Source organism: Phoca vitulina, unplaced genomic scaffold (genome assembly GCF_004348235.1).
Source record: "Phoca vitulina isolate PV1807 unplaced genomic scaffold, GSC_HSeal_1.0 scaffold13, whole genome shotgun sequence".
In the NCBI taxonomy this organism is placed as follows: Eukaryota; Metazoa; Chordata; class Mammalia; order Carnivora; family Phocidae; genus Phoca; species Phoca vitulina.
The window spans coordinates 5,894,790-5,909,563 of NW_022589716.1; the positions used below are offsets into that span (position 1 = coordinate 5,894,790).

At 48.0% G+C, this 14,774-nt stretch overlaps 2 protein-coding genes across 11 annotated transcripts in view; one reads left to right on the forward strand and one right to left on the reverse strand.

Moving 5' to 3' along the window:
* Positions 1-947, reverse strand: part of KIF9 (kinesin family member 9) — a 47,849-nt gene extending 46,902 nt beyond the window's left edge. For 3 of the 8 annotated variants that reach the window (XM_032412607.1, XM_032412604.1, XM_032412606.1), the window contains exon 1: positions 264-947. Coding sequence is in view for 2 of the 8 variants with exons in the window: in XM_032412601.1 (XP_032268492.1) it covers positions 210-261 (52 nt within the window). In the remaining 6 variants the exon portion in view is untranslated. Of the gene's footprint in view, positions 1-209 lie in introns of all 8 variants that reach the window. The other 5 variants (XM_032412605.1, XM_032412603.1, XM_032412602.1 and 2 more) reach the window with 3 other exon arrangements.
* Positions 948-1,047: 100 nt separating this feature from the next.
* KLHL18 (kelch like family member 18) overlaps positions 1,048-14,774 on the forward strand; it is a 54,430-nt gene continuing 40,703 nt past the window's right edge. For 2 of the 3 annotated variants that reach the window (XM_032412609.1, XM_032412610.1), the window contains exon 1: positions 1,048-1,269. In XM_032412609.1, the coding sequence (XP_032268500.1) occupies positions 1,141-1,269 (129 nt within the window). In that variant the 5' untranslated portion in view covers positions 1,048-1,140. Of the gene's footprint in view, positions 1,270-7,533; positions 7,639-14,774 lie in introns of all 3 variants that reach the window. The other variant, XM_032412611.1, reaches the window with a different exon arrangement.

The following is a 14,774-nucleotide window of genomic DNA, read 5'->3' on the forward strand; positions in this document are numbered from 1 at the left end:
GTGGTTTCCTTATTTATTTTAAGGGTGGAAATGAAAAAAACTGCTACCAAGCACCCCTGAAGGCTGGATAAAAGGAGAGGGAGCGTCTGCTGGGACGAGTCCCTAGCTTCCAGCGCTCCTGCCCAGACCAGGCGCTCTCATACGGAACCCTCATAGTTATCAGATCGACGGCAGCATATGAACCCCAAAACAACAGGGTCCAAACGCACCAGGCCTCGATTCCAGGCAGAACTGGCTTTCTCCCTTTTCCTCACCCAACATACCGGACCCCTTTGTGGACTGTGGGAGGCAGTTGGCCTTGGGACCATTCCTGTCCCTCTCTGGAGCGGTTTCCTCATCTGTAAAGCGAGCGGGTCGACCTGGCGATCCTGAAGCCCCCTCCAGTTCGAAAACTGTCCAGACCTCTGGTTCCCCACTTCGGGCCCTCTCAACCTAGGCAGCGACGCAGAGCCCTCGTGCGGCCAGGGAACGTTAGATTCGAAGACCCTAAGTCGCAGCCAGCCGGAAAGGGCCCCCACGATGCCGCGCCCTCTCCTCCGCTCGGGTTTCACAGATCAGCGAGCTAAGCCGGGGGACTCCCGGGTGGAGCGGTGTTCGGATCCCAGTCGCTGCCCGCCCCTCTCGAGCCTTGCTTCTCCCCACCCGGGCGGAGCGTGGCCCCTGTTCACCGCCCCGGAGGCAGTGGCCCTCCCGCCGCCTTCCGCTGCCTATGCAGCGACTGCAAGCCCGCACTCGCCGCTGCAGAACTGTGTACATAGCCGCCATGGCAACGGGCCGTTTCCGCAGATCCCGGAAGTATCGGGGTAGTGGCGGAAATGAAGTCCGCGGTCTGGGTCGAGAAACGATTAAGGCCAGGGCCGAATCGGGAAGACGGGAGATGGGACCGGTTAATCTAGAAAGACTGCGGCAGCTGCACGCGCGAAAGCACGGTCGGAACGGCGAGGGAACGAAGGCTAGGCTCGCACCAGGAAACGGGGCAGCGGGGCTTCCGGCGCAGAGCAGCCTGAGACTACGGCAGCCGCGCAGGCCCGTCTGCTTCCAGCCCCGCGCTCCGGGCGGCAGACCGCGCGGGCCCTCGCCCCGCCCCGTTTAATATCGAGCCGGCCGGCCAGGCCTGCGCAGTCGCGGTGGCCGGGGAAGATGGTGGAGGACGGCGCGGAGGAGCTGGAGGACCTGGTGCACTTCTCCGTGTCCGAGTTGCCTAGTCGCGGCTACGGCGTCATGGAGGAGATCCGGCGGCAAGGCAAGCTGTGCGACGTGACGCTCAAGGTACCGAGGGCTGGGCAGCGTGGGACTGAGGGATAAGGAACCGAGTGGGGAGGAAAGAGGGGCGGGGGGTAGGGGAAGAGAGGTCTAGCGGGCAGAGCGGCGGGGCAAGGGGGTTGGAGGGAGACCGAGGAGGGGAGAGAGAGTTGCGGAGTGGGAGAGGGGAATTGGGGCTGAGTGGGGAGACGGACAGGGACAGCTTCTCAGCCCTCAGAAGGACAGGCTGAGAGGAGCGCGGCTGAGGCCCTCGGGGTGGGAGACACTGGGGTGCCCGCCTCCCTTTTCTGTCACACAGACGGGAGAAAATGGACTTGCAACCCCTCTGGAGAGGAGGGGGCGGTGGCCGCCTCTACATTCTGATGGGCACCAGTGAAGCACCCTCTCTTGTCACCGTAGACATTTCTTTGTGCCCCTCGAAGTTAGCTGTGCCGTCGTAAGGCGCAGGCTTCTTCTTAGGAGTCATTGCTTGCCCTTGATTGTTAGATTACTACCTTGTTTCTTAAGAGCTTTTAAAATCGGATCTGGATATCTTTTGAGGTGGGCATTTACTCTGCCCCCCGCTGGAAGGTGCACCACCACCACCACCTCCACAAAGGTCTCGGAGGATGGATTGGGTCTGCGTGGGGAGGAGAGGGATTCCTTAACCACCTGTTCCCTACTGGCATCCTGGGCCCAAGAGCCAGGCTTCCTCCCGTGCTTTGCATCCATTCCTGCTGGAGAGGCATGCTGTGCTGCTCCTTGGCCTAAATCCTGAGCCCTCTGGAGCCCTCCACGTGGGAAGGTGCTGCTGTGAACTGTGTTCCCTGTTGGGCTTTGGCTGGAAGGCTCTCAGCATCTGTGGAGGACCACATGAAATATATATACACATGCAGAGATCTTTTCGCCCTGCTTGTTTTCTACAGAATTAAGGAAACTTTTCTTCTTCCCGTATTTGAGTCAGACCTCTGGAGACAGGAGAGTAGAATGCTTAAGTGTGTGGAGATGGAAGGATTTGGATTAAAATCCTAGTGATAACCTTGGGCAAGTTTCTTAATCTCTCTAAGCTTCAGGTTTCCAAATTTAAAAACGGGGATGATTTCTAATTCTCAGTATTAGTGTGAGGATTCAGTGAGAAAATTTGTAGTATTCTTTGCATGATGCCTGGCTTAAGTTTTTCATCCTCCGAAGGAGGTTGGTTTTCTAGGAGAGGAGTGAAGTGGCCTGAGAGGGAAAAGGGTCTTCAGCGGGGAACCAAGGGGTTTGAGAAAAATGAGCTGGACTAAAGGAGGCAGAGGAAGTAAATATAAATGAGAGATTTTTGTCCATGGTGATAACATGGTAGAAGATGTCGCGGCTACTAGAGGTTTGTAAGCAGAAGAATGATCTGGTTGTGGCAGTAACACTTGGAGTGAGTAGAGACTGGTGAAAAGCAGTAATAGGGGAGAATTTGGGGGTTAAGATTTGGGCTGTAAGGGTGAGCCAGGGAAAGCTTGTGAGACAGAGAAGCAAAAAGGGTATGATAGAGGGGGATGGTTACAGATACTTGCTACATAGATTGAAGCCATGTGTTTTGCCTATGCATTTAATGCAAATACAGAATATAACAACCCTTTAGCATAACAATGCTTGTATGATTTTTTTTTTTTTCCATTACACTGCTTTTTGTTCATTCAAAGGGACAAGAAAATTATCAGAGGTAGTTCCAACTGAGAGTGTCTGTCTAAATTGCTGTGTTTAAGCATCTGGGACATAAGGACTGGTATAAAGGGACAGGTAGAGCTGGACAGGGCCTAGAGAGCGTTTGCTTCATTGGTTTTCTAACTCTTCTGCACAGCCTGAGGAGTAGCTCACAGCAGTGTGATGGTGGGGGCCAGGGAGAGGCCAAACAAACCAGGCTGTCCTTCGTTTCACCCCCCTTCACTAGAGCTGCTCTGTGAAATCTGTTTTGGTCTCTCTCTCTCTCTTTCTCTCAGGATAGAGTCTTTCCTGAAACTTCTGATGTTTCCGGACTGTCTTCCAAATAAATAGGTACTGAAAAGTCAGTTGGAAGCTCTTTGGTATGGGATGGATTTATTGACTACTGGGCTAGGGCAGTGCTTCTCAATCTTTACCAAGTATTAGAATCACCTGGTGGCCTGTTCACACACTGGTTGATGGACCTCACTCCAGAATTTTTTATTCAGTACGTCTGGCATGGGCCTGAGAATTTACATTTCTGACAAATTCCCCAGTAATGCTACTCCTGGCCTGGGGCCACATTCTGAGAGCCAAAACTGTAGGGTGATGGACCTGCCCTTTTCAATGCGGTATGTTCAGAGTCCATGGACCTTCATTCAGGCTTCTGCCTGAGTGGAATAAGATTGATTGGCTGTTATCATTCTAGGAACCTTATGATGGGAGGGGGCTGGGGGCTCTTGCTTCTGTATGCAGACTTGCATTTAATCCCCTGAATGGTGCCACTTCCTTGTCTTCAGTGGTTGGTTCCCTGGTTGCCCAAGTCTAGAGTCTCTAGTCCATCCTGTCCAGATGATAAACCTCCAGTCTTCTGCTGGGGTAGTGACCAGTCCTGCCTGACTTCAGCCTCCCTTATGCTCACACCTTCAGAGGAAACCTGAGTCTCCAACAGTTGAGGTTTGGAAGGGACTCCGAAGTGGCTTGTCCTGTGCAGCACTCAGTGTTCTCCATCGAAGTCCGTCACTACTCATCTTCCAAAGTTTGGTGATATTTTTGATCTGCTCTCTTTGTTTCTGCTTCTTTTTCCTTGGGAGCTTTGCTGTTCCTTAATTGTCAGTCTGAGGGGTGGTATAGCATAGACTCAAGCCAGACTGCCTGGGTTGGAATCCTGGTTCTGCCACTTATTAGCTGTGGAAACTTGGGCGAGTTCCTTAAACGCTGGGGACTCAGTTCCTTCATCTGTAAGATGGGCATCATCACCTCCCTAATAAGAGTGTTAGGGATTCCATTAGTTAATGCACTTAAAACAATCATGTAGTAAATGCTCAGTCGCAGCAGATATTTATGAATAATGACATTTTTATGAATAATAACGATGGGGTTTCTAGAGAGAGGAGAAATAAATGGGTATGTTCAACCTGCCATTTTGAATTTGTTTTAGCTTCTGATGAATTCTGGATGATTTTATCTAAACATAATGTTCATTGTCTTAAAAGAGTTTGCAGACCACTGCTCTGCTTCAGTAACCTGCATTTTACAGATGAGAACCCAAGCCCAGAGGAAGGGACTCGTTCAAAGTCACAGATGGAGTTAGGTGGAGCTAGGACTAGAGACTGGACTCCTGGTCTCTGTTCTCCTGCTCAAATGTTCTTTCGTGCTCTCCTGTGGCCTCTTCTATCACTGGGAGTGACAGAACTGATTCCAGCTGCTGCCATGTGAATTAATCTATTTCAGGTCAGTTGTACTCATCCTTAACAACAGATCATCTTTTCTGTCTTCCCGAGCTTTAGGGAGTGTGTGAAAGTTAGCGTTAGCAGGTATGACGCATTCTCAAAATTCACTGCCAACTCTCAAACCTTACTTAATTCTGTTTTTGGAAATATTTGAAATTTAAATTCCTTGGGCACCTGTTGGATAATTAAGAAGAGGCCGAACAGAAAGGGTAATAATACTGGATTTTAAAAATCACATTCTATGTCTATGTTGACTTGAACCTTTTTTTAAAAACTGAAAATGAACCCTCTCCCCAGAAAAATGCACATACTTAACATACATGCAAAATTTTGTGTTCAGTCTTAAGAGCAATTCCTAAGGCCCGTCTCTGGTTCATGGGTTATGAATCCAGCTGAGTATCGTTTTCCTATCAGAAAAAGCCCATGGTCCGTCTACATGACAAATCATTTTATCTGAAAGGTTAGGAGGATAGCAGTGCAAGACTTCTTGGCAACCTATAGCATCAGGCTTGGTCTGGGCAGAGAGGTTTGTATCCCCTGTGGTTCTCATCCCCTCTTCCCATCAGCCGGTTTCCTCTCCTTTCCTCTGGGCTACCAGTTGCCCAGTGCTCAGGCCGCATCTATCAGGTTCACGGGGTCCAGCGAGTTAGGCAGACTCCCCAGATTCAATAAGTGTTCACCACAGTTTGTTATTTATAAGATCTAGACCCACCACTTTAACATTTTTCTATTCTCCCCTCACCTCACATTCTCCTTTTTCTTTATTTGTGAGAGAAGAATGGGGTCACCAAACCTGCATATTCACTGACCCATAAGCTTAGCAGAGGAGCTTCCTACTCTCTCTCTGTTTTGCAACCACTAATGAACTTCATCGATTTGCTGGCATCGGCCTTCTAGCATTTTCCCAAGGCCCCTGCTAAGATTTTGAACCCAGATCTGAGAATTTATCCTCCAGAAGGAAATGTCTTTTCCATGGGTAAAAGGCACAGTATTAGAATATTTCCTTATGACCCACTAAATCCAGGTACACAGTCCTCATTGAAACTGGCTTCAAGAGCCACACATTTGAGTCTAGAATTTTGCCTCATTTGCTCTCACACTGATTTGGTGACGAAAGAGTGTGTGGAAAAGGATATCAGGAAGTGAAGTAAGGACTTGTTGGTGCATGCCATTTTTATGTTCTGTGTGGTGTAGTGAGTTACACAGGTATAATTATAGAGCTGGGAGACTCCTGTGAAAAGGAGCCATAGAGGTCCTCTATTAAAGCCATTCATTTTAAAGATTAAAAAACCCTGAGGCTTAGAGATATTAAGGGATTGCCCAAGGCACAAAGCTATATTATCTGGGATCCAGCATAGCTGTTTGTTGGTGGAAGGAATGCTTTTGCGTCCTCTGTCCGATTACTCACCTGCCCTGCTGATGTTATGAAGCAGAGCAGGGAACACAAGCCATCTGCAGTGTCATTTTCGAGCATGGAGGACAGCGATGTGTATGTCCAGATGCAACACCATTGCTCTATTTCAGGAGAGAAGAAAGATGCAGACTTTATTGGCTAGTCTTTTGCACAATTGAATTCTGGACTCTCTTGATTTTGAAATGGCACCGCATTGGAAAACTTGTGTTTCTGAATAGTGTTCATTCCCTGGTGTTTTCTACTGACTCTTCCCAGGCGTTTGTGTTCATTTCCAGCCTTGCGTCTTTTTAGTGAACAGTTAGAACCGAGAAGAAGAATGTGCTCCTTAACAGGAGCACTTAGGATATGAATTCATATTCATCGAAAAGTCAGTTTTGCTCTTTCTTTCTCAAGTTATGTTGTGGGTCGTGCTGTTACATTCGGGCACCAATCAGAGGATGAGAGAGCTTGCTGCTGCCTGATGTGTGGGTAGGGAAAGGGAGTTGGAGGCATCCTGGAAAATCAGTTACCACCCAGGCAGCATTCATGGGGTTCACCATGAGGCTTCTGTGTGAATTTAAGAAGCCTGTATTCGGGGATATTTCTCACGGCAGGCGGTTCCTTTATTGTTTTGTACATGAGACTCCATTGTTTGCCCCTTGGCCACACCTGGTTCAACTTAGAGGCTGGTTGATGGAAAATGAGATCACGTTTTTCTAAAGGTGTGTTCCTAGCCCCTTCTACATTGCAAGCCTGGCATCTCCTGCCCTACTTTTGATTTGTCGAGTGTCAGCATTCCTGTTGCCTCTTTGGTACAGAGCCAGCCAGTTTCCCCACAGTTTAGGAGGGCCTCTTCCACGTGAACAGCTGACCACATCAGCACTCGTTTCCAGCTGGGGAGAAGAGAATGAACCAAGATGTGTGAACCAGGAGTTGGCAAGCATTTTCCGTAAAGAGCCAGATAGTAAATATTTTAGGATTTGTGGGTCGTCCAGTTTCAGCTGTAACTGCTCAGCTCGGATGTTGTGGCATCAGAGCAGCCGTACGTAACACACACATGAGTCGGTGTGGCTTTGTCCCATTAAAACTTGATCCACAAAAACAGGTGTAGGCCAAACCCGTCGGCTCTGGCTGGCGGACTCCTGTTGTATAGTGATATGGCCTCTGTCAAGTTTAAGGCTTTTGAAGTAGGTTACACTTGCTTTATGGCCCCAGCATACGCTTCTGTCGTTCCAGCCCAGTATCTAGCAGTTGGAAGCATCTCTCGTTAAAGAGTACAGATGAACCAGAAGTGAAGAACTGTCTTTTTCCGGCTCATTGCAGGTGATCACGGGACTATCCTGGTTGGTGACTGTGAATAACTGACATAGGAGAAGTTACTGCTAAATTTTGCATCTCATCTTTAGAAGTCTTGTAGCTCTGCTGGAGCTTGAAGCAGACTGTTTCCAAAGCATTAACTAAAGACACCCTGCTCCCTTTCTGTCTCAGTTGAAGCTGAGGATGCTTAGCTGCTTGCAGAATGGCAGGCCAGAGGAGACCGAGTTGGCTCCTGTGCTCCCGTGGACCTGACCGGCTGTGTTCAGGGCCGTGAAGGTAAGGGCCAGAGTTGGGGCTTCTGGCAGGCCAAGGAGAGAGTTCACATATGGCCCAGTATGTCTGGGCAGAGTGTGCTGCGTATCTGATCAGAACACAAAAATGCTTTTCAAAAAATGAGCTCAAGAATAGGTATTTGTATCTATTCACAGCAGAATCACTCACCACAGCCAAAAGGTAGAAGGAACCCGAGCTGTACTGACTACCGACAGTTGACTGGATAAACAAAATGTACTCCCATTTTGTTGAAATGCATACACTGGAATATTATGCAGCCTTAAACATGAAATTCGGGGTGCCTCGCTGGCTCAGTCAGTAGAGGGGCACCGGCCTTGATCTCAGGATCATGAGTTCGAACCGCACGTTGGGTGTGGAGCCCACTTGATTGAAAAAAAAAATGAAAGAAATTCTGACATCTGCTACAACGTGGTTGAACCTTAAAGACTTTATGCTGAGTGAAATAAGCCAGTCATAAAGGGACAGACACTCTATGATTCCACTTAAAGGAAGTAACCAGAGTACACAAAGAAAGTAGAATGGTGGTTGCTCAGGGACTGGGAGGAGGAGGGAATGGAGAGTTAGTGTTTAATGGGGACAGAGTTAGTTTGTGAAGATGAAAAAGTTCTGGAGACAGATGGTGGGGATGGTTGCGCAACAGTGTGAATGTACTTGATGCCACTGAACTATATGCTGGAAAATGGTTAAAATGGTAAATTTATGTTATGTATATGTTACCACAATTTTTTAAAGAGCTAATCTCAAGATGGGCAAGTGAGATTGCTTATAGTGCTGTGATTGCAGAGACCCTAAAAACAGAAGCTGGCTCTGTGTCCAAACCCACTGATGAGAAATATGGGATACTAAGGAGTAATCGTCCCTGTTCTCTCGCTTTTGTAGTGCGCTGCCTCAGCTCTTGAGAGCCAGATGTTATCAGCTCAGCCCTGTAGCCACACTTCCAATGGTCACTTAAAAGGAATCGATTTCTAAGAGATACATATTTAAGTGATGCACACATGTCGTAAGCTTATTTTTCCTGTGCTGATTTGTAAAGTCTAAGTGTCCCATAACCTTGACAGAGCTATCCTGAGGACCAGCAAAACACTGCTGACATGTCTTCCAAGTAAAGGTTTGTTGGCATACTCTATAAATTACAAATGGCTTTCAAATCTATGTTTGTTTTGCTTATTTTGCTCCTAAATACTAGACCTGCATTTCATTTGTCCTGTTGATCCTCATGCTAATTTATGTCTCAAATGAAGGCTCTTTCCCTCCTAAGCCATGGCTGCTTTTTTTCACTTTGTGTATGGATGGCATACCATCCATGTAGTCAGGATTGAAACTCTGGAATCGGCTTTGGCTCGTCCTGTCTCTTTTCTGTGTATTTTGTGGCATTAATCACAATGACAATGACATAATTATTTAGAGTATCATAACTCCATGAGAGCAGGGGCTGTGACTGAATTATTCATTGACATGTCTATATAACAGGCCCTTAGTAAACCACTGTTCTAATTCAGATCCTCTTCATCTTTTCCCTAACCCAGGATTTCTTAAGTAGCGTATTGAGAGAATTCTTACAGACACTTTAGGGGATGGTCCTCGTGCAGCTACCGGACTGTTTTTCCCCAGGCTCTGGTCCGATCCTGTAGTTCTCCGGCTCTGAATGGCTTCCCATTTCATTGTCATTCCCCAGGGTACTCAGCAGATAGGTCAGCACCTTCCATGTGCCAAGCACTGTTCCACGTGCTGGGCACACGGCCGTGAGCAGGATAGGCAACGCCTCTGAGCGTGAGCTTCCGTTGTGGTGGGGGATAGAGTGGCAGACAATAAACAAATACGGATAAAATGTCCAGTGATGATTAGTGCCATGAAGAAAAATAAAGCAGGATAAGGAGACTGAGAGTGTTATTTTTGTTAGAGGGACCAGAACCAGCCTCTCTGAGTAGAGATCTGAATGAAATGAGGGAACGACCCATGAGCATATCTGAGGGAAAGTGTTATAGGTAGAGGGAATAGTGAGCACAGAACCCTGAGGCAGGAGCATACTTGGTGTTTTGGGAAGCATCAGGCAGCTGGTGTGATAGGAGCCAAGTGACCTGGGAGAAAAGTGGAAGGACATGAGGTTGGAGAGGTAGACCCCCCAGGCCCAGCACAGTTCCTCGCGTGGCTCAGTGAATACTTGTTGACTTGAATAAGCGAATGAACGAGTGAAGCTAGACAGTCATTACTCATTTATTTGTTTATGAGTGAAAAATCAGAGCAGGTGCTTGAGGCATCACATAAGAAAGGTAGGGTGCATTTTCCAGTGTTCGTGAAGAGAACACAGAATTTCACCTGGACTTTTCACAGGAGACATGGTGCTGATGGCCAGAGCTAGAGAGACCAGTTCTGGCTTGTTCTTGAAGTCACTTCTATGTGCACCACAGAGAAAATCAGAGGTGAGAGACTTGCCAGGGGAGCAGGAAATAGACCAGGACTGCTCAACTCTTGGTGGTTTAAAAGGTGCTCCGACTCATGTTTGGGATAGCTTGTCATATTTCCCCTGCCCATAGGCTGTCCCTTTAAGTGGGCAGGACATCTGGGGAGAGCCGCCGGGCGGTAGGTGGCTGGGTGGTAGGTGGCTGGGTGGTAGGTGGCTGGAGCACCAGAGCTGGGGGCTGGTTTTTGGAAGGATTAAAGGAAAGGCTGCTGATTTAACCGCATCTCTGATTATTCTAAGCTGCTCGCAGAAATCCGTCACTGCGTCACTGCATCTGTGAGATGTAAGAGAGAGAAGCTTAAGCATGTCCTGTTGGTGCTGACCGCCACTCCTGGTTGACTTTTCTAGGACCGCAGGCCGTGTTCTTGATATTCAGGATCCTCCAGACTGGGCCCCCGCTCTGTTCTCCCCTCGTTGCCTAGAGGCTCCTCCTGCCGGCTGTGTCTTCATGACGCGTCGTCTCCAACTTCTGAGCCGTGGCTCTAGCATTGCTCTGGCTTGGAGCATCGCTCACCTGTGCCAGCAATCTTTTTTTCTTTTTTTTTTTTAAGATTTTGTTTCTTTATTTGACAGAGAGAGACAGCGAGAGGGGGAACACAAGCAGGGGGAGTGGGAGAGGGAGAAGCAGGCTTCCCGCCAAGCAGGAGCCCCATGCGGGGCTCGATCCCAGGACCCTGATATCATGACCTGAGCCGAAGGCAGACGCTTAACGACTGAGCCACCCAGGCGCCCCCGTGCCAGCAATCTTACCCGTGCTCCAAGGCTCCTTTCACATCTACTTTTTCTCAGGGGGAAACAAGTGGCCAGACACTCCTTCCTCTGTTCTCCTGAGGCACTTTGCATTGTGTCTGTTCAGCACTGTCTTGTGGTCGCACGCTGCACGCCTGTCTGTTTCTAGGAAGCACAGACCCGAGCCATCTTCTTTCTTTGGCCCTGCCCTCTTATGGTCGGGGGGGGGGGGGGGGGAAATCCCACCTCCTAGGAGTCTTCTCATATCCCTTCGGGTGCACTCAATCTTTCCCTCTTCCTTTGGACCTTAACCCCTCGTTACTTAGTATTGTCCTTGCATCCGTGTCACCTGAGAGCCCATTTGGAATGCAGACTCTCTGGCCCCACGTCAGACCTACTGAACCAGAATCTGGTGACTCTTCCATCCTGTGCACACAAAGATTTGAGAAGCATTGCCTTCACACTTTGCAACCACTCCCCTTACCGTACTGAACACAGTGTAGATGTGCCTGCGTGATCACTCTTCCTGTCCAGATGTCGAGCTCCTGCGGCCTGTGAGGCATCCATTATCCAGCACAGTTCTTGGCATGTTTCAGGTGCTCAAAAGTGTTGGCTGTATTACCCGAAAGGGCCCCTGGTATTATGTTTGAGATGCTCCTTCAGTCAGCCTGTTAATGAAGTGCATAACTGCATGGAGCTTTGCTAGGTGCATGAGGCAGCCTGCTGTGGAGTGGGCATCGGCCCCTGTCTTTGGCATTTAAAGATCAATCGATGGGGGAGAGGGATGCGCATAATTAATTATGAGACGGGCAGGGTGTGACACGTTCTGTAACTGCACAGCTATTACCGGAGGCCTAAGGGAACACCAGAGGAATGGCAGTTATTTCCAGTTCACGGGATCTGTGATGGTTTCGTGCAGAGGATGGCGTCTGATTGGTGCCTTGAAGGATGAATAGGACTTTGACAAACAGACACCGTGGGAGGAGGCATTCCAGGCTGGGGAGAGCCAGTTCAAGGGCTCAGGCATGAAAGTGCACACACAGGATGTTTCTTGAACAAGTAAGAGATTGAGGTGGAAGGTGTGATTGGGGAGGTGGGTGAGTATAGACTGAACTTGAATTCTTTTTTTTTTTTTTTAAAGATTTTATTTATTTATTTGACAGAGAGAGACACAGCGAGAGAGGGAACACAAGCAGGGGGAGTAGGGGAGGGAGAAGCAGACTTCTGCTGAGCAGGGAGCCCGATGCAGGGCTCGATCCCAGGACCCCGGGACCATGACCTGAGCTGAAGGCAGATGCTTAACGACTGAGCCACTCAGGCGCCCCTGAACTTGAATTCTTGTGGTGTGGAGTCTGGACTGGTAAGGAACATCTGTAAATCACATGCTGCTAGGACAGTTAGCTGTTCAGTGGTTTCTATGGACTCTGCCCTCCTGTCTCCCTCCCTTCTCACATTCTACCTTGCTGGACATGGGTGGGAGGCAGGGGAAGGGTTTGGGAGGGGTGGGACAGGCCTGAATGTTTTACCTGGCTCATCACTCGCTCTGTATGAGACCATGGCCCACATCTTTTTTTAGTCCTAGCTGGTCAGCCACTTCCTCCTTCACCCCTTTCCGGAGTCACTTACCCAGTGGGGCCCCCTAAAGCAGAGAGATCTAAAGCTCCATCAATAGAGGGTTTCACACAGTGTGCTTTAAAATGCCATCAAAACTCCAGACTGAACCCAGTGTGTTTTATTATACTTGCTGTCTGCTTCTCAACCCCATGGGTCTGTGAGACTCATCATTTCTGCTTTTGGTGAGGGACTGGACTAGCTTCCCTTTGCCCATATTGAGGGCTGTGGGCAGGCCATCCAGCATTCAAGATGAAAGGACGCTCCACTTTTCCTTATATGCCACCTTGATGGAAATGCACCTGAACAAGGCAACCATAGTGTGGCTTGTTTATTTCTTCTGTTGGGAATGCACTGTCAGCCCAGACGCCAAGTCCTCCTCAAGTCGTCCCTAAACCTTACCATCTTTTTCTTGAGCCTCTTACTTCAGCTAACTGAATTTCCAGATAAGATTAGATAGTAACCCTTGTGATACTTCAGTGTCTTCCTCCCACCAGCTCTGTCAGTCCTGAGCCAGAAGATAAAGGTTTAAAAGAAGAGATGAAATCATCAGAAGATTTGTTATGTGTTTGTATCTCAGATGAAAGACTGAGAGCCATCTCTTAGATGAAATGGGCTCTAGGATTCATTAAGTACCCTTGGCAATGAGGCACTGTGTTAAGTGCTAGGGCATAGCCTTTCCTTTCTGTGGGGAAAACATACATCCTGGAGGGGGAGACATTCATTAGGGACAATATAATATATGCTACAATATACGCTGGAGGCTTGTACCAGGCGCTGCAGGATGGAGAGCAGACTGCCTGGGAGTCTGGGAAGCCCCTCAGAAGAGGGAGCATTTGAGCTGGATTTTCCTGGCTGAGCATCCAAGTAGAGGAAATAGGGTGATTTAGGGGAATTACCAACAACCAAGAAGAAAGGCATGATGGGGGATAAAACTGTTGGGGTAGATGGAAGCCAGTTTAGGATTTGGATCTGACTTGTAAGCAGTAGGGAGCCCAACAAAATGGGGACTAACGTGACAATTGTATTTTGGATTGATTCATTCAGAAATCTGATTCATTCAACAAATACTGCGTGTTCTTTGCTAGACTATTCCAGGAAACATACAAAGATTGCTTCCTTAGTGGGACATTAGTAAGATGGGTAAGTTAGTTACGGCAGGCCACCACCATTTGCACTTGTCAAGGTTACCCGTGACCTCCACATTCAGAATGATCTCCACAATATAGAACTATTCCATAACCACGAAGATTTCCCTTGTGCTGCCCCTTTATAATCACACGCATTCCCCTTCCACCTTCCATCCCTTGTCTCTGGCAGCCACCAATTTGTTCTCCATCTCTGATTTCAAGAATGCTATATAAATGGAATCATAAAGTATGTGACCTTTCGAGATTGGCTTTCTCTACTCAGCAGAATGCCTTTGAGAGCCATCCAAGTTGTTAAATGTATTGATAGTTTTTTCCTTAATATTTCCAAGTAGTATGCCAGGGTATGGATTTTGTTTAACCATTTACTCATTGAAAGACATTTAGGTTCCTTTGAGTCTGGGCCTACAAATAAGACTGCTATGAACATTCATTTACTGGATTTTGCATGAAGATAGGTTTTCATTTCTCTGCCCAAGATCACAATTGCCCAAGAGCACAATTGCTGGGTCATCCAGGTTATTTGATTTTTAGTTGTTTTTGTTTTTAAGATTTTATTTATTTATTTGAGAGAGAGAGCACGAGTGGGAGGGACCGAGGGAGAGAGAGAATCTCAAGCAGACTCCACCCTGAGCGCAGAGCCCGACATGGGTCTGGAGCCCATGACCATGAGATCATGACCTGAGCCGAAACCAAGAGTCGGAGACTTAACCAGCTGCACCACCCAGGCACCCCTGATTTTTAGTTTTAGCAGACATTACCAAACTGGTTTCCACAGTGGCTGTACCATTTTACATTCCTACCAGCATGTATGAATACAGTGGTTAATTTTATGGATCAAGTTGACTAGGCAATGGTGCCCAGTTGTTTGGTCAAACACCAGTCTAGATGTTGCTTGTGAAGGTATTTTTTAGATGTAGTTAATGTTTAAATTAGTATACTTTGAGTAAAGTAGATTACCTTTCGTAATGGGGTAGCCCTCATATAATTGTTGAAGGCCTCACCCGCAAAAATTGAGGTTTCCTGAAGAAGAAACACTTCTTTGAGATTCTAACATAGACACCCTGTCTGATTTTCCCACCTGGGGGGCCTGCCCTGCAGATTTCAGGCTCTAGAATTTCACAACATCAAATCCTACCTGAATCTCCATCCGGTCAGCCCACCCTATA